Source organism: Macrotis lagotis, chromosome 1, assembly GCF_037893015.1.
Source record: "Macrotis lagotis isolate mMagLag1 chromosome 1, bilby.v1.9.chrom.fasta, whole genome shotgun sequence".
NCBI classification, from domain to species: domain Eukaryota; kingdom Metazoa; phylum Chordata; class Mammalia; order Peramelemorphia; family Peramelidae; genus Macrotis; species Macrotis lagotis.
In genome coordinates this window covers 311,444,035-311,463,995 of record NC_133658.1, presented here as the reverse complement: position 1 = coordinate 311,463,995, position 19,961 = coordinate 311,444,035, and the positions used below count along the sequence as shown (strand labels likewise).

The 19,961-nt window shown below is 33.5% G+C and overlaps 1 protein-coding gene across 4 annotated transcripts in view; it reads right to left on the bottom strand.

The window, feature by feature from the left end:
* Positions 1–953: 953 nt before the first annotated feature.
* Positions 954–19,961, bottom strand: part of ITFG1 (integrin alpha FG-GAP repeat containing 1) — a 294,898-nt gene continuing 275,890 nt past the window's right edge. For 2 of the 4 annotated variants that reach the window (XM_074211416.1, XM_074211418.1), the window contains 4 exons: positions 10,182–10,306; positions 9,460–9,542; positions 3,033–3,150; positions 954–1,372 (listed from right to left, as the gene is read on the bottom strand). In XM_074211416.1, the coding sequence (XP_074067517.1) occupies positions 1,313–1,372; positions 3,033–3,150; positions 9,460–9,542; positions 10,182–10,306 (386 nt within the window). In that variant the 3' untranslated portion in view covers positions 954–1,312. The other 2 variants (XM_074211415.1, XM_074211417.1) reach the window with 2 other exon arrangements.

Below are 19,961 nucleotides of genomic sequence, written 5' to 3'. Positions count from 1 at the left end.
TCCTCCCAAATTTTCCTCCACCAACCTTAATTCCTTTTCAAAGTCTTTTTTGAGCTCATCCACAGTCTGAGCCCATTTTCTATTTCTCTTGGAGGTTTTGGATATGGAAGCTTAGAGTTTCTCATCATCTGAGTATGTGTTTTGATCTTCCATAGGACTGAAGTAATTCTCTATAGTCAGATCCTTCTTTTTCTGTTGTTTACTCATTTCCACAATCCAAGACTAATTTTTACAGCACTTCCAAGTCTTTGGGGCTGTTTGGGGGTGGGGGTAAAACCCCACCAAAGTGTAACTTTTCAGTCACTCCCTCTGAGGATCTATCAATGTTCTTTGTTAATTCATTCTCATTTACTTTTCCTTTTAACTATGGTTGTAGTTAGTATATACATTCTGTTCTTCTGGTTTGATTGTTCAATTTTGCTTTATTTTCTAAATGGCTTTATAAATTTCTTTGTATTTCTTAGGCTTGTCAGTCTTGAAGGCATCATAATATACTATTAAATCAATATGCCAGAGTTTATTTAACCTCCCTCTACTACTGGACATTTAAGGTTGCTTCCAGGTTTTGTGCAATCATATTTAAAGATGCTATAAAAATCTATGCTATGCATTTTTTCTACTTAGAAGTATAGATTTCATTGCATGGATAGCCTTAAAAAAAAGATGAGATCAAATTGATAACACCTATCATAACAGATGCGTGAGTCCTTTGATACCTTTTTCCCAGGGATAGCTAGGCAGTGTAGTGGATAGAGCACTTGCCCTGGAGTCAGGTGGATCTGAGTTCAAATTTGGCCTCAGACACTTAATAATTACCTAGTTGTGTGATCTTGGGCAAGTCACTTAACCCCATTGCCTTGCAAACACCCCCCACCCCCCAAAAAGGATACCTCTTTCCCTAAGGACCATTTATAAAAATATAATTTGCATCACAGAAATATGTCAATACACATAGCTCAGACACAAAAACTACTCATTTAAATCATTTTTATTTACACATGATGCCTTTTCTGTAATTATTTTTGGAAGATTTTCAGTTTTATAAATAGCACAGTACATGCAATAGGACCCTGACTGTGGAAAAAAAAGTACAACTTTATTTAACAGAGACCAAAAATTATCCTGTTCAAAGTGCTTACCAAAAAGACCTTGTTTCACATTTTTACATCTTAATACTTTAATCAAATAAATACTAAGGATTGCAATATTTATAAATAGATCATTCAAAATAACCATCTTCACATTCCTTTCTTTGAGCTAGTAGTTAGTATTTTGATAAAACAAATGAACAGCAATTTCATTATCACATAGGTCACATAGCATCAAAGTGAAACCGATGGGCTTCTTGGCGTTTTTCTCTATCATCTGCTTTCTGAAAAATAAAGTTTGTAGAAATTTTAGATATTTCAATGCATATTCTGCTATCTTCCAAATATGTTAATAAGTCCAAGTTTTTTCTCTTTCATTATTGGCTCATTAAAGACTAATAGGTGAGTTTATATTATAGTAATCTCAAAATCACTGTAGGCCATGGTTATATGTTTTGCTATTAATGATACCAAGTGTGGATTTTAAACCACTTTCTAAGGAAATATTTTAAGTACTTAAATTAATTTACCAACTTATATTACATAATAACATTTGAACTATTATAGATTTTTAATTTTAAGGCAACCCAGTGACAGAATCATTTTGAATCATCCTTTTATATTCCTAAAATTCATGTTAACAAATTGAACTGGGTATACATTTGTATATATGTATACATATAGCCTTTTCATCATTCTTTGGTTAAATGATAAGTTGTCATACACTTGTATTTTTTTTTTAATCTGTGATTTTCTGACATGGTATTTCTGTGGGATATGTATACTGGTAATCAGATCTCTTGAGAAATTCATATATTTGTTATTATTTTTCTGTAAAAGTCAAATGGCCCTGTGTAATATTTCAGATCATTTGCTTTCTGCTATTTAGAAAACAAAATATGTTAAAGATTGGCTGTTATCCTGAGTCTTAACTATCAAGATGAATCTCAATCTCACATAGTTGAATATAGGTTTCATGTTAACATTTCAGATACTTAGAGGAATGATCATTTTTAGAAAATCAAGTGTATGAAACCTTATCGATACAATGACTGTATTTTTTTTCCTCTTGGAAGAATGAAAAAGTTATGCTAAGTAAAAAAACTGTAATTTACATGGACAATAATGATTACAATTAGATCAGAAGTTAACTTTGCCTGCTTTGTCAGGTGGAGATGAAAAAACAAAGTGGGAGCAGAAAAATGAAAAGAGAGAACTATGACATTAAAAATTGAAGTAAAGTAGCAATTTTAGCTTAAAAAAACTTGTAAAACCCACTATTAAGGAATTCATTGTTGATCTTCAGTATTACTTTATGTGAAATTGAGCACAAAAAATCCTTTTTCCTGTATTTCTCCACTTTTAAGTTTTTTTCCTTCAGCTTGATGGCTTGAAAGCACAGAAAGTAATTTAGTTTAGTACAGAGAACAGCAAAAAAGGAGGCTTGCCACTTTAATCTTGGGTAAAATATTTAACTTCCTTGTGTCTTGGTTTATCTGCAAAACAAGGATAATGTAACAATCCTAACCAGTAGAAGGGAAAGAAATATTTAAGTATTATAATTTTTTTCAAGGAAACATAGCCTTTAATAGTATACTTTCATAAAATAAGCTCTAGGTCTCTAAATTGCTTTAATATAAATTATTCATCTTCTAGAACTGTGCTGATAATCTGAAAAGTTTGTTTGACTAATCAGAAAGATATAAATGATAGTCTTATTAGGGAAGATAAGATTCTGGGCAGAAAGTGATTTTTTTTTTAAAGCAGCAATTCCTAGACACAATACATTTTATTTTTTTATTTTTTAATTTTTGTACTTAAAGATTTTATTTATTTTGAGTTTTCACAATACATTTTAAATGAATACTGCTCTACTTAATACTGCTGTGACAATTAGCATGATACCATCCAAAGTTAAATTATCAATTAATTGAATATACATACCTTTTCCTGCCAATGTAATATGCCAATTATTGCCAAGATGAAAACACAGACACCGATGAGAGCTATAGCAGTCAACAGTACGATGTTACTAGGGGTCAGATACAATTTAGCACTCCAGCTAAAGATCAGAAGAGAGAATATGAAAATCGCTTATTTCCACAGAAATCAACCAACATGTGATCATTTTAATTAAACAAAAAGCATAACAAAAGTTTAGATATCGCTATGTATGCATCTACAAGGCACAGTGGATAGAATCTGTTTCTGGAGCCTGGAAAATTGACCTCAATTTTACTGGGTTATGCAAAGCAAGTCATTTAACCCCGACTGTCTCAAAAAAAAAAATATTGTCTAGTTTGGTTTGTGGTGCTAGATTTTAGGGCTTGAGAATTTTTACTCAAACATAAAATTAAATTTTTCAACTAGATAATTTACTTTTTTTTTTTTTAGTTTTTTTTTTTTTTGCAAGGCAAAAGGGGTTAAGTGGCTTGCCCAAGGCCACACAGCTAGGTAATTATCATTAAGTGTCTGAGGACGGATTTGTCAGGTACTCCTGACTTCAGGGCCAGTGCTCTATCCACTGCACCACCTAGCTGCCCCAATTTTTTCTGAAGTTAACATCTGAATTACTATTCCCAAGGAGACCCAGCATGGTGTAGTTGAACTGGGTTTGGACTCTAGCTCTTCCCCCAACTTGGTATATGATCCCAAGCAAGTCAGGTAACTTCCTTGTGCCTTAGTTACATCAATGGTCAATTGGGAATGATGATATACTCCCTACCTCACAGAGTTGTTGTAAGAAAAAATATGTAAACTAGGAAGCTCTATTATTGCTGCTATTATTATTATTATTGTTGTTATTATTATTATTATGTTTTTGTAAGGTAATAGGGTTAAGTGCTCAAGGTCACACAGCTAAGTAATTATTAAATGTCTGAGGCTGGACTTGAACTCAATCCTCTTAACTTCAGGGCTAATCCCTGCTCTATCTACTGTGCCACCTAGCTGCCCTGAGCACTATTATTATTAAGGAAGTGTTCAGAGGTACTTTAAACAGTTACAGAATCATAGCATTTCAGAGCCTGAAGAGATCACACAGTCCATGTTGTTCCTAAAACAGAATCCTTTTACATAATTATCCCTGATAAATGGGCACATGGGTCGACGTGAAGAAATTTGGCCATTTTTAAGGGGCATCAAGTTCTTCTTTTGGATGGCTCGAATGAGTAAGATGATTTCCCTTACACTAAATATCTGCTTAGCTCTTTGCAATTTTTTCCTATCTAGTTTTGCTTCTTGGAGCCAAGAGTTAACAAATTTAATCTCTTGTCTGCATCATGACTAATAATAAATATTTGAAGTTCGATATCTCTTTCAAGTATTCTTTGGGACAAACTCCCAATTTCTTCTGCTGATCTTCTATTGGCCTGCCATGATCCCTAGTTACCTCACTATTCTGGCCATCCACCTCTGGACATACCCCAATTTATTAGTGTTCTTTTTAAAATGTGGTACTGGGAATTAAACACAATATTTCATATAACAAAGAAGCAGAGTGATGAGGGGGAGAAACTATTGGATTTAGAGTACGAGAACTTTTGTTTGAATCATGGCTTTGCCATATTCCCTAATCTGTACAATGGAAGCAGTGGAATGACCCTGGAAGTTCTTTTTATTTATAAAATGTTCCTGTGACTTTGTGTGATCAGGGTAGTGTACTAAAACTATAATGCTGAGAATGACCTCACAATCAACATAGCATCTTTGGTTGCCCTTTCACACTTTAAATCATTTTTGTTGTTCTGGATCCTATTTGGGATTTTCATGGCAAAGAGACTGAAGTGGGTTGTCATTTCCTTCTCCAGCTCAAAAAAACAAGACAAACAGGTTTAATGTAACTTGCCCAGGGGCACACAGTAACTTCTTGAGGGTGGATTTTGAACTCAGGTCTTCTATCTACTGCATTCTATCTACGTGCCACCAGCTGGGCTGACAGATTACTAAAAGCCCTAGGACTCTTCTCCCTCCCATCTTTTAAAACCATATACTGTTATGTAGGCAGTCTTTATATTGCCTATCCTTATTAAATTTTTTTTTTGGAATTAAGTATATCAATCCCCTTTAAAAAATTTCTATTAGATTTAATCCACAGTTTTATCTTATTAAGGGTCATTTTTAGATCCTATCATCCAATGTATTGGTAATTTAACCTAATTTTATGTCACTTTATTTAATAAGGTTTTAATTTAATAAGAATTCTATTCTTTCATCTAAGTCACTGACAATAATATTGGATGGTAGAGGGCCACAAACAAACCCTTGGGGAATTCTATGTACAAATGTACTGTTCAAAGAATTACTCTCATATGAATCTATTTTACTGATGTGTTATTTTATTGTGTTTTCTCATTAGTTCAAATGGCAATCAATCCATAATCTTCACATCTTATGTGATTCTTGTCCATATTTTTTCAAAGATCTTCCATAGAGAATATATATCCAACATGGTGGATTCTTTCCTAGAAGTCTTCTCATTTCTTGGGTACTAGTTGGATGGTTGGGTTATCTATCTTCTATCTCTTGAGCTTATATTACTAATTTATCACATTTCATGACCATATAATTCCTTGCTTATATTCCTGTTCCTCCATCCTGAGCACAAATCATCACTGGAAATAAGCGGCAGGCTATGTATACCTCTCTATGCTTCTCCATTGCCACTTTGAGACAATTACTCTGGGATTGGTTAGCCCAAAATGCAACAGAGCATTATCAGCAGAACACTTTCTTTGCCTTATGCTATGTGTATGTATATATAAATATAAACGTTAAGTATATAAATGTAAATATATAAATATGTGTGTGTGTGAATTTTTTTGTTTCTCCAATTAGAACAAATACCCATTTCTCCAATTAGATTATTTTGTTCTTTGTCTTTATACATATATTCTTGATGCCAAGCAATGTACCTGAGATGTGACAGATAATAATTCCTTGTTGTTTGAATGATTGTTTGTTGAAAAGTTGGAGCCTATTAAGAGGGAGCTGCCCAGGACCATTAAAAATCAATGAGTACGGGGTAGCTAGGTGGCACACTGGATAGAGCACTGGCCTTGGAGTCAGGAGTACCTGAGTTCAAATCCAGCCTCAGACACTTAATAATTACCTAGCCGTGTGGCCTTGGGCAAGCCATTTAACCCCATTGCCTTGAAAAATCTAAAAAAAAAAAAATCAATGAGTAATCCAGCCTGCTGCTCTTGGTCAATTTTGGTTTCAATATTGTCCATAAGGCAGTGCCTGTCTCATATATGTTTACTAATGTATAACTCTGTGCTAACCATCTAATTGCATGCCATAGTCTTGATAATAGACATTTTTCAAAATCTCCTTTTTTTTTTTTTAAATTTTGCATGGATGGCTGGGCTGATGATCTCTTTTCCAAAATCATGGATCTTATCGAGGTGGTTACATAATGTTCTGGGAGACTTGATGAAATCAATACAATATCTAAACAGGAGTATCTGTAGGATCTCATCATTTTTTAGGGGATCCTTTTCCCTTTTTGATCTTGTTCAAGGCATCCTCTATGAAAGTAGAGAATACCTTTAGTTACAGACACACACACAGCTCTCTATTTTGCATCTTGCCAGGAGTTAATAATTAAGGGATTTTAGAATATGGTTATTTTTGAGATACTTATCAAGAAATCTTATGTGATCTTAACACATGCATTCAAGACTTTGTAAGACAAGAAACTTTAAGGCTAAATATTTTCCTATAGGGTCAAAGATGACTAAATAACAAACACAATGGGATCTTTTATTCTCTATATCTTTTAGTCAATTAAGTGACTATAAAAATGTAGTTGGCTATAAAGAATTATTTGTTAAAAACTTTATTTAAAATAAATGCACTTTACTTAGCAACTTCAGTATTGAATTAGATCTTTTAGATATTAAATCTGAAGTTGAATGACTTCTTTAAGACTTTTATATATCTATTTATATGTATGTATGTAAATGACTAACATTAGAGTGTAATACTTTATTGAACATTATCCATATATGTGAAACTCTGTATGATTATCTTTTAAAATAACCAGATATGAAAAGCCTTGAAAGTACATTTACTTCATAAAATGCTCTCCAATATTTGTTGGTGTTTACATTTATTTTCATTATTTATTTATTTCATTGATTTCTATCAAAATGAGGTAGGAAACATACTTTGGATTTATGTTGAAATCAGCCACAAAAAAATACCACAAAACCCAAGGCCTAGATCAAAAGTCCACGTTGTACATCCTAGTTAGCTCATAGTTTATAAGCAATGCTTTAGGGACTGATATACAAAAAAAGAGAACTTTCTGTTCTCTTTGAGAAAATTATATATTCATTTAAAAATTCTAATAAAGTTAAGAAGATTCTGATGAATAGCAAGTAATATTGACTTGTCAGAGGACCATGATTAAAATTTATTGACCAGTAAGTTTAGCTGCTAGTCAATACATTACAAAATATACTGAAAGCTGAAATCAATGTTGAAATAAATTTGAAAAAATAATTTATTCTGAAACAACAAGATGATAAAAATATTTAGGGTTTTGGAGTAGAAAGAGATTTAACAGAAATGGAAATGAAAATTCAATGAAGAAGTACCTGAAGAAAGAGAATACTATTAATTACATTATCCTCATATTACCTAATTTACAAAAATGGGAAGGGATGTGGTCTTTTTTTTTCCTAGCTCCATTTTGATTCAGTTGAATTATAATATAGTTTTCTTACATCTAACAATTATCAATATACTATTGTATACAGAAAGTACGAGTCACTTTTACTATTCTCCCCTTTGCCCCTCAAACCAAAATCTCTATCCATGTCTATTAATTACAGTAATTTTACCACTACCAACTAGAATATTTCAAAGCATTATATATTTTCACTCTCTATATATATGGAGAGAATAGTACATATATGCATATATTTTTATATACTATCAGGCAGCTGAATGGCCCATTGAATAGAAAGCTGGCCTTGTTGTTAGAAGACCTGAGTGCAAATATGGCCTCAGATGCTTACTAGCTGTGAGACCTTGGGTAAGTCACTTAAAGCTGTTTGCCTTAATCCACTGGAGAAGGAAATGGCAAATCACTCCATTATCTTTGCCAAGAAAACCTCACAGAAAGTATGATTCTTAGGTTATGAAGAGCCAGACATGATTGAACAACAATATATAGCTCATAGTATTTTGCAAATGTTAAATATGTTATCTCATTTGGCTTTTACAAGAACCTAGGAAGTTAGTTAAGTATTAATTTTATCCTCATTTTACAAATGAGGAATCTGAGGTGCATAACAATTAAGTGAAACTTGTCCAGGGTCACAAAGCTAGTAATTGCCTGAGGCAGGAGTTGAATTCCGAACTGATTCCAAAACCAGTAGTTTATCTACTATATTAGGAGGCTCTTATCCCTAGTTTAATACTGAATTAAAGCACACAAATCCATTAAAAAAAGGCCTTCTATTCCTTTAACAAACAGCTAGTTTTAGATGAGGTGTGATGTAGTACAGAAGGCTGGCCACCACACACCAAGGCTTATGTTCTAGTCACACTTCTTTTTTGAAGGCTTTTGCAAGGCAGTGGGGTTAAGTGGCTTGTTCAAGGCCACACAGCTGGGTAATTATTAAGTGTCTGAGTCTGGATTTGAACTCAGGTACTCCTGACTCCAGGGCCAGTGCTCTATCCACTGAGCCACCTAGCTGCCCCACCAGTCACACTTCTGACATGTATCAACTTTCAGCACTATCGCTATAATAGAATAAGAACTCACTCATAGATCTAGATTCATTTTTCAGGGAGTAGAAAAACTTAGCCTATGTATCCTCTCATGATTAAAAACCTGGCTAATATTCACTTTATTTTTCACATTTTATTTTAAAACTTTTAAAAACAATTTAAAACTTATTTAACTTCATTATATGGTACTTTAAAAAGAGAATAGAATTAACATAAGAAAATGATAACACTTAGAATTGAAAAATAAATGGTTCAGTCCATTGCAAATACAAATAAACAGCAGTACATATTTAGAAAACTATTTCTACTAAACTATTATTACCCTGAAATTCCAGAAGATGCAAATGTTGAATAAAGAGCAATTTATTTAACTAATACATGTATAAATTTCAAATTAGTTAACCTGCTGTTCTTCTAATAGAATTTAATTTGTTCTTCATGAAAAGTGTCAAAGACCTTTTCTGTAGGCATGCTTAGTCTTTTAAGGTTTCCTTTAAAGAAATTAAGTAATGGCACTCATACTGGAGCACAGCAGGAACTAGAGAGGTTTTCTCTGAGATGTAACTGCATCTCTGATTTGCACAGTTGAAAGTATTTTTACCAAATTTAGTTCAAGCATTGCCATTACCTCCGAGGAACATTGTGTGGATATGGAATTACGATGAGTTGGGAGTTGGGGATGATTGCAGTCCACTCTTGTTTTCGTATAGCCTAGAAAAAGAATTTAAGAAATTTAAACTTTTAGGTAATAGAATAAAACAATTTTATTCTAATTCACATAAGCACTCTCAAACTCAATTTGTTTTTTAAGTAGAATGGTATAGTACCTTACAACAATATATAACTTTATATACAAAGAATACTAAAAGGTATCTAAGGACTACATTTTGACTTAAAAAAGCACATATTAACATCATCTGTGTTTTATTATATTTTTATTTATTTACATATTTCTGAGTTTTAATCTGGTTCTCATTTGAAATACATCATATTTGACACTTCTGCCTTACACTAAAAAGTGCTAAATTTTTTGCTAAATTGAACTGAAAGGTTATCTGGATTGAATTATGGGTAGCTGTTATTAAGTATGTTTATACCTTTATATAAGGTCAAAATCAAGGCAATTATTCCTATGCCAATTCTTGGCAAACAGTTATCCTAACCTTTTCAGGGAAGGATTGTTTTTTGATCTCATTAAAATGCTACTTTTATTTTCTAGTGATTGTGTGCTTGAGGTGTTATGACTATAGTCTCAATTAGTTAATTTATTTTTAAAAATAGAGTAACTTGAAAATTATTTAGAAACAAAATGATAGACGACTGTAGGCAGCAAATATAAACTCAACTTACTTTTTCTCCTAATGGACGAGGAATGCCAACATAAAGGTGATCAAGAAAATTTGCACTTCTACCTAAACCCAGTACATTATAAGGCAACTGGAGAGATAAATGTGCTGACTGGCTGAGTTGTCCAGCTAGAATTGAATACAAAAAGATAAACATTGTTAATATTGCTTTGTTTAATGAAATGTAGATGAAAAGTGAGATGCTTAAAAAAATTTAAATGCACTTAAAATGTCAATTACTCCAACCAAATTTCCAAGAGAGACATACATTGAACAATTCTCAAATCATGAAAATTGATCAGTTATTTTTATCTATTAGGAGTTTTAACTCATTAGGTATTGATTTTTTTTTTTTTAGATTTTTCAAGGCAACGGGGTTAAGTGGCTTGCCCAAGGCCACAAGGCTAGGTAATTAAGTGTCTGAGGCCGGATTTGAACTCAAGGTACTCCTGACTTCAAGGCCAATGCTCTATCCACTGCGCAACCTAGCCGCCTCAGGTATTGATTTTAATGTCAATCAGAAGATATATGACAACCTCATCATCATCTGGAAATGGAGGGGTTTATGATGGAAGTTTAGGACTAAGTCACTGCCATAAGGAACTACAGAAAGATTATCCTTTTGAAGTTGGATTCTGTGATCCATATAGATTATATAAGGAATTTATAATAAATGCAGCCACTTCATTGCAGGCTTAAAAGTTTAACATCTTTCAAATACTTAACAAGATATGACTTTGGAGCTAGTATTAGATATCAGAAACTACTTTTCATTGATTGGCATATAACATAAATAACAAATTCAGGTTTGTGGTTGAATTCTTCCTCTGGAGGATGCTGTCTATTTGACCCTGAGTAAAATCACTTTACCTTTCTATGCTTTTAGGTAATTCTCTAAGACTGCAGATAGTTTTAGATTTCTATTGGGAAAGAGCTTTACTCATTAAGGGCTCCCTACTATATAAAGAAATCATATTCTTGGACAAAAGGAGACAATGCTATGTTACAGCAATGAGAAACCACTGGAATGTGTGCTTGGTAGAAGCTTTAAAAAATGACATTTTTATCTTTTAAAATGTTTTCTTGATGTTCTTTCATTTAAAATTTTTCTTATACTGCTGTCATTCCACATACTCTTACTTGTAACAAGTCTAAAAATATATGCTTCAGTCCACACCTGGAGTCTACCTGCAGGAGGCATATTACTAAGAATCCATTAAAAGTAAGTCTTAGGATTTTACTCACATATAGACAAACTAGTTGTATAAATCTTAACTAAGTTACAGGATATATAGGCACAATATAAAGAAAGCATTTCTAGATACTATTCTATTACAACTAATGAGAGGCATTGCATTGCAGATGCTTCTAAGAGTCAAGGTCCAGCTCAACTGCTATCTACTTCATAAGATTATAAACTGGTTTTCTAGATAGATAACTTTTTCCCCTTGGATTCTGAATAGCATTTTGTATCCACTTATTTTATAACATTCTGTTTTCTGTTATATTCACCTCATTTGGGGGGGGAGTATGCTATCAGCTCTATGATGAAAAGATTATTTCTAAATTGATAATCTTTCTTCACATTTTAGTAGAGTACTATGTACATAGCAGGTGCTTTGGATGCCAAAACATATAGCTGCAGCAATTGATTCTCAGAATACCTAACCAAAAGAAACTAAAAAAAAAAAAAGGAATTTTTATCAGTAGGTGAATAAGACTATAACAAGTAAAAGAAACTATGGAATACATGTCCAAATACTGTCCAAATGCTAAGTAGTAATAATCCATTAATCCCCAATAGGGAGGTTAATTTGCCTATATTCTTACTTCTACTTATTCTTATATAATTTTTATAAAATTATATCAATTCCTGGCCTCAGTAAAGTAAGAACACCCTTGTTAAAAAGTGCTATAACTTTATGGAATATCTAACTTTTTTTGTGGTGGTGGGGGTGATGGGAAGAAAAAAGATTTATGTTTTCATTGTTATAAGAAACTTCTAATGAGGAAACCCTTCTGCCAGTGCAGGTTGGCATCTTCTATGTAATTAGTATGGCCTTAGAAAGAAACTCGGGACACTCAGAAATTAATTGACTTGCTCAGGGATTCCACTTTGATAATATATGTCAGAAGTTAACTTGAACTTAATTCTGAACATCAAGGCTGTCTGTCTGCCATTTATATCCACTATTATGATAGTGTCCCCTAATTGTACTTCATCAAAATTGAAGGTTAGAAAGACAAAAAGATGCAGTGGATAGAGCATCTACCCTGGAGTCAGGAGGATCTGAGTTCAAATTCTGTCTCTGACAATAATTACCCAGCTATGTGACTTTGAGCAAGTTGCTTAACCCCACTGACTTGCAAACCTGCCCCCCCCCCAAAAAAGAGCTATAGAAATGTTAAAACTCTTCAGATGTAAAGGACAGAATCAGATTTTACTCAGTTACCTATGAAAAAGGTCAGCAGAAACAATTACTCTGCCCCTGAGGTGGAGAGGTCAAATGAAAATATTTAAATGTAATGGGGAAATGCTTAACAAAATTAAAAAAAAATAATAAAACATAAAATAAATTTATGGTTTTCTGAATCAATATGACCTAAAGGGATATGTTTCTATTTGAGTTTGACACAATGCCCTAGGGCATAGCCTACCTCCATCCTTTGTCTACAGCCAGTCATCTGCATAAAACTCAAAAAGTAACTCTGGTTCCCTCTTAATGTATATACATACTCACATAATACCCATATACATACACATAAGCATTGTTCTAGTATTTGGTATACTTCCCAAAGCAAAACATTTTGCTTCCTCTTTATTTTATAAATAATTTTGTTAACTTGGCATTTTTAAAATTGAACATTTCCATATAGACATTGAATATGAAACCGCATATCTTATATCATGTTTTTCGTAGGAACACACACACACACCCCTCATACACACACACACACACACACACACATACACACACATATATCTTATATCATGTTCTTCTTAGAAATACACAACTCCCATATTTTTATACACACACTAAGTTATATTTACATTCACATATATGAATTTAATATACTTATGATTTATATTCCATTTATATTTTATGCTATTCTGAACTTTTTTTCTTGTTATTTTAAAAAGTTTCATTGATATTATTCCTCCCTTCCTTTCTACTTCTTTTTTTATTTCAGTATGTATGAGGAAAAGTATAAAGAAGGTAATTTGAGAAGGAAGAATGTTATGAGTTTGGGGAATGGTGATGGAAAGATGATATGGAAGTCTTTAAAAAGGAGGTGGAATGGGGGCTAAATCTTGAAATCAGGAATCCAGAGGAGCAGAGTTGAGTCAAGATTTGGGAGACAGTTTAATGAGCCCACAGAGGTACATGCAACACACCTTCAAATTGTCCTGTTTGGCTAACATTTAGAATATATGAAATGAAGAAATGTGAAAAACAGGAGCAAGATTGAGAAGAATTTTGAATTTCAGCCTAAGGAGTTAGGGAGTCACCAGAGGTTTTTGAGCAGAGGAGTGACATGGTCAGATTTGTGCTTCAGGAAGATTAGAATTTTGTGTGAAGGGTAGACTGGATAGCAAGAGGAGAGTTAGGAAGACTTCTTAGGAAGTCATTAATACAGTCTACATGAGAGGTAATAAAGACTTGAATCAGAGAATTGCTTTTTGAGTAAACAAAGAAATGGATATAACACAGCAGAGGTAAAATTAGACTTTTATTATCCACTGTACTATATCTTCCCTTTCACAGCCAAAAATCAAAGAAAAAAAAATCTATCAGTTATACTCGCTGCCTCCAATTTCTCATTTTACACTCCCTTCTTAATAATAATCTCTTGCAATCTGACTTCTAATCTCACTTTTCATTTGAAAATTATTTCTCCAAAGCTACTAATGAATTCAGTTGAATTTGATGGCCATTCTCAATCCTTATTTTTCTCCACTTCTTGGTTCTCTTCTGGTTAATCTGGCCTCTACTATTTTCTTTGAGATGAATCATCATCCTTGTATCACCTTTATGCATTTAGGCCTTGTTTTGGATAATTTCTTCTCTTTTTACTCTTTTTTTTGATTATTTGAAATCATCAGATTCTATGGACTTAATTATCACTTCTAGGCATCTGATTCTCCTGTCTACATATCCAATCCCACTCTCTTTCCTAAACTCTAGTCCTGCAACACAAACTATTATTGGACATTGCCAATTGGATATCCCATAAGCACCTCAAATTTAACGTGTTTAAAACAGAACTCATTATCTTTTACCTTCACCCCCCCATATTATCCTAAATTCTCTATTTATACAGGGAGTATCATATTCCTTACTTAACCAAGTTCTACAACTTTAGATAAGTAGAGCAAGGAATTCAATAATGCTAATCAGCTGCCAAAACTTGCATTTTAATTCACCTTCTGTAATATATTTTCCATTTGTCCCTTCCTCTTCTCTCACATAGCTATTGTCCTTATCACTTCCCACTTGGACTATTGTAATAACTTTCTAAGTGGTCTCCCTGTCTGTAGTCTCTCCTCTTTCTAATAAATTTTCCACACTGTTGTCAAATACAATGCTTTTACAATAAAGTTCTAACCATGTCTTTCTTGTTCAGTAAATACTAATGGCACCTTCTTGCTTCATTGATAATCTACCAACTAACCTTTTAAAATACTTCACAGACTGGTTCTAGTCTAATTTTCTAGGTTTAATGCATTTTATTTCACATATTCTACATTCATTTGATTATTGTCAAACTTGTTGTTCCCTATATGTGACATCCCACTGGCTACCATTAATGATGATGATGATGATGTTTGTCCTTTCATCTCAAAAGAAGACCATGACATCAGGGGAGGTGATGCCATGACAAACACATGAATTGGATTTGAGTGGGGGGGGGGGCTGGGCTAAGTCACCAGCTTCACTTACTCCTCCAGAGCCAACTGGGTCCAGTGGTCAGAATAGGAATCAGGACGACTGGAGATGGCCCTGTATTCAAGGCAATCAGGGTTAAATGACTTGCCCAAAGTCACACAGCTAATAAAATGTCTGAGGCCACATTTGAATACTGGCCCTCCTGACTTCAGGGTCAGGTTCTACCCATGGTGCCATCTAGATGCATACCTACCTCAATGCCTCTGCATAGACTGGAATGAAAACACCCTTCACATCTCCATCTCTTAGAATTCTTAGCTTCCTTATTAGCTAAAGTATCAATTCCTATAAGCAACTTATGTGGATCCTCAAAGTAGCAACTTCCCCTATCCCCCAATAATTATTGTATTTATTTTAAATTTCTATGTACATGCTATTTCTCTTAATAGAATGAAAGTTCCTTGAGGTCAGGGACTGTTTCATTTTTGTTTGTGTCTCCAGGGCCTAGCACAATGCTTAGTAGACGGAAGGTGCAATAAATGCTTGCTGAATGTAAGAATGAATGACATAGGAGGTAAGGGAGAGGGGAAAAGTCAAGCATAACTCATATTATGATCATGGGTGACTGGGAAGATAGTAACATCCTCACAAGAAGTTTGCAGGAAAAGGTTTTGAGGAGATGTGAACTTTCATTTTGGACATGTGATGCCAATATCATTTTCAGGTGTAATGTAATTACTAACCTAGTTTGATATTTGTGAAATAGGACACATTTGATATCATTTGTGCAACTTATCAGTACAATTTTTATGATTGACCCCTTCATGTTCTATAGAAGAATATTGTATTGCCTTGTACTACTATTTCCTGCTACATCATAATGGATTATGCTGTAAATCAGGATCCTAAATTAAGTAATAAGGCAGGACAAGATGTGAATTACACTGCAATAATTCACACATTATGTGTTAGGCAGGAGGCCGATAGCAGATTTCTCTCTGTGAAACTAGACAAGTTGTTATACCATAATTCAAACCCTAAAATATACATTAAACAAAAGGAGAATATGCATATGTTCTTGGAGAGGGAATAGGCCGAGCAGAATGGGATATTCAATAGCTTGGATTTAAAAAAACAAAATAAAACTCTGAGCTTTCTTTCACATGTTTCTGATTTTCTCAGAGTCAAAAGCACAGTGGTCTTCAGCTCCTCACAGGACTTTAAGCCACAGGGAACTTTCATTTGCAATAGGAATGCCTGCTAGTCCTTTGGCACTGACATGGCTTGGAAAAGGACCAGCATCCTTCTGAAGAGGAGATAAGAGGGGACATTCAAACAACCAAAGTTTTGTTTCCTTTCAGAGGCTGTCTCTCTTTTCAGAAAGGAAAATTGGTTGGAGAAGCATTTACTGGTCTAAAAATGGCTGTTTCCCCTAAAACTGTGGCATCTCTGTAAGAGACCACATGGATTCCAATTGAAAAAAGAGGAGGACCACCACAAAAGATCTGAGAATGGAGCCTAAAAAAATACCAATGTAAGTAGAAAAAGAAGAGATTTGTCTGCTTCAAGACAAGGATTTTTTAGGTTTTTTTTTTTTATTGTAAGACAATGGGGTTAAGTGGCTTGCCCAAGGCTAAGTAATTATTAAGTGTCTGAGGCCAGATTTGAACTCAGGTACTCCTGACTCCAGGGCCAGTGCTCTATCTATCCACTGCACCACCCAGTCATCCTAAGACAAACATTTTTAATTGTGTAAAATTATTCTAATCTTTGCTTCCTTAAAAATGATAATAGTAGCTTTAAAGGTTAAAAGCAACTTTACAGACATATATTATCTCATTTAAGACTTGAAACTATCTTATGAGGAAGTAATGACTAATTTGGAACCTTCCTTAACTTTCCCTCTCTCTTGCTTTTGATATTTCCATTTTACTGAGGAGGCTAGTTAGTGTCAGAAGTAATATTTAAATCCATAACTTCTTGATGAGAGAGAGAGAGAGAGAGAGAGAGACAGACAGAGACAGAGAGACAGAGAGACAGATATGGGACTTAAACCCAGGTCATCAATCATAGATAATAAAATTAGAGTTTTAGATATGAAAGCAACAATAGACTATCTAGTTTAATCCTCATTTTACAGATGAGGAAATTGGGACAAAAAGAGGTGATTTGCCAAGGTCATCTATGCAGTAAGTGGAAGAGTAATTAGATTCTAACCCTAATCATCTAATTTCAAACTCAGCATTTGTTCTAGATTGAGTTCATGCCTAGGTTGAAGGGGATATTTGCCAGAATGAAAATTTCTTCTTTGTTTGGGATGATGCACCAAATCTTGGTACCACATAATTTCCTTAATAAACTAACAAAATAACTTGAAAACTTTTTTCTGCCAGAAATACAATGGACTATAAAGGTTTGAGACAATATAGGGATGAAAAGAAATGATGACTGTGTTTTTGAATAACATGTTTATTTAAGTGGGACCCAGAGGGAGACAAATATAGAAAATATTTGGTTCACCTTAAAGACTATATTTATATCCACAAAGCAGAAAGTTTAAAGAGATTTATGATATCTAATTCCTTCAAAAGAAGCTTTAATTTGGGACTCTTTTTAAGCTTGTTATAATAGAACGTTATTTAAACAGCTATACCTATTTGATCTAGTCATTAAAACCATGGCCAGGAGTCTTAGATTTCATATGAGAAGATATCATTATTTATTGTCATTTTTAGTAACAGAAGTATCCTATGATATTGATTACAATCTTTACTCCACTATACATTTAAAATATATATATGTATATATATATATATATATATACACACACTTTAATTTTACATGGCTAAATTCAGTTTATTAAGACTGCTGTACACTCATTATCTCCTAGTATGCTTTGTAAAAGCAATTGTGTGTCTTTATATTTCTGTTGTTACTGAACTCAATATAACAAATGTACCACTGACCTAGCATCTAATTAATTAGCTAGAATTCTTCATGAACTGGCACATTGGAATACCATACAGTTCACTGACAAATGATGTTCATAATTACTTCTCTGAAGTACCTTTTGAATTAAAGAATATGAAAAGATTGTGAAGTATCTTCTAAATTGAAGAAAAATTATGTTGTGATTAATATGTTAAATGTTATTGTAAGATTATGTTTTATGTGTGAACACTTAAATTCTGAATGATCTGTATATATGAACAATTTGTTTTTCCCTTGCCAGTTGAGCTACTTGTAGAGAATGGTAAATGAACTTTGTTCCTCTCACCAATACATTTATCTTCATGATATACATTCAAAGAGACAGACTTGACTGTTACCTTCATATCAATAATGTCCAATATAAGTTCTCTTCATAAGATAGCCCCTTCCTCTCCCCTCCTCTCAATTCTTCTTATACCTAACACTCCTTCACATACATTCATCCAGTGACTCTGGCCTCCTGGTTGTTCCATAAACAAGATGTTCCTTTTGAGCATTTTCTTTGGCTATTTCTATGCCTAGGATATTCTTCCTCCTCATCTCTACCTTCTGACTTCCCTGGCTTCCTTCAATCCTCCACAAAACCCACCTTCTCCAGGAAGTCATTCCCAATTCCTCTTCATTCTAGTTCTTTCTCTCTTATCCTATTGATTCTGCACATATGTTGTTTGTTTGTTGCCTCCCTCAGATTTAGAGCTACTGGAGGGCAAGGACTATGTTTGCATTGCTTTGTATATATAACCTTTATTCAGTGCAGTGATGGGTTCATGAGTAGACACTCAATATATGCTTATTGACTGATTGTACACCAGTGGTAGCCTGGTCAGCAATGACACCTGATTCCCTTCTCATTGAAGGGAACTCATTATGGAACATGTTCAAAGAGTAATCAAAGTTCCTTCTTATTCTATGCCACAGAATATATCTTCCTAGAGAAATAAAATTATACATGGCATTCACCTTTCAGTCTAGCCCAAGAGTTAATTTGGGCCAATCTACTAACACAATCATCAGTTATAACACTGCTTCAATGGGAAAATGTGTCCCAAGTTTCAAATACTGATGTAAAAAGGAACTTTTGGAACATGACTCATTTGTGAAATTAGGGACTACTTGTAAATCATATTGTCATATCATATATGACATAAGGACGACACCTGTCCTAACTAGGAAGATTTTTAATTAGTATATCAGTGACCTATATATTTTTAATTAATTAAGCTAGAGTAGAATCAAAGGAAGCAAGTTGATAAAAAAATTCACACAACTGTTATTTGAAAGATTAATAAGCCTTGTCTGTACCCATCAATGATAAGGTAAAGCAAAATAAGAGAATCTGTAGTGCTCACTAAACCAAATGGCCTTAGTTGATGTGGCCTGTTGAGTTTCAATTTAATGGTCATCATTTCTTATAGAACTACATTACTGAAGAATGTAGCTTTCAGTTACATAAGATTTTGTTTCTATTATTGTGCCCTAGGGTAAAAGAAAAAAATCTAGCTCCCAAAATGGTCAATGTGGTATGAAAGAGCTAAATGGGGAAGTTGATGATTTTACCACCTGAATCTATTATTGAAGTGTTTAATAAGCAATATGGGGAAAGCAAATCTCTGAATAAGGAGTATCACTAAAAATGCTAGAAGGCTATTTTTTTGATAATTGGTCAAACCTCACTTGTAACTCTCGGTTCAAAAGTGGGAAAAGAAGTGAATAAAGATACAGGAAGAAAAAGATCCAAAATAAATCTTCATGGTTTTTAATAACATGTGCTAAATGTTCACTAATTTTGGAACTCTGGTCATTTTTAGAAAAGCTAGAGATTTTCATCATCCTTTTTTAACTCTTGAAAATTCCTTGGTTTGAAATAAATTATCTTTTACAGATGAACGGAAAATTCTGTATCT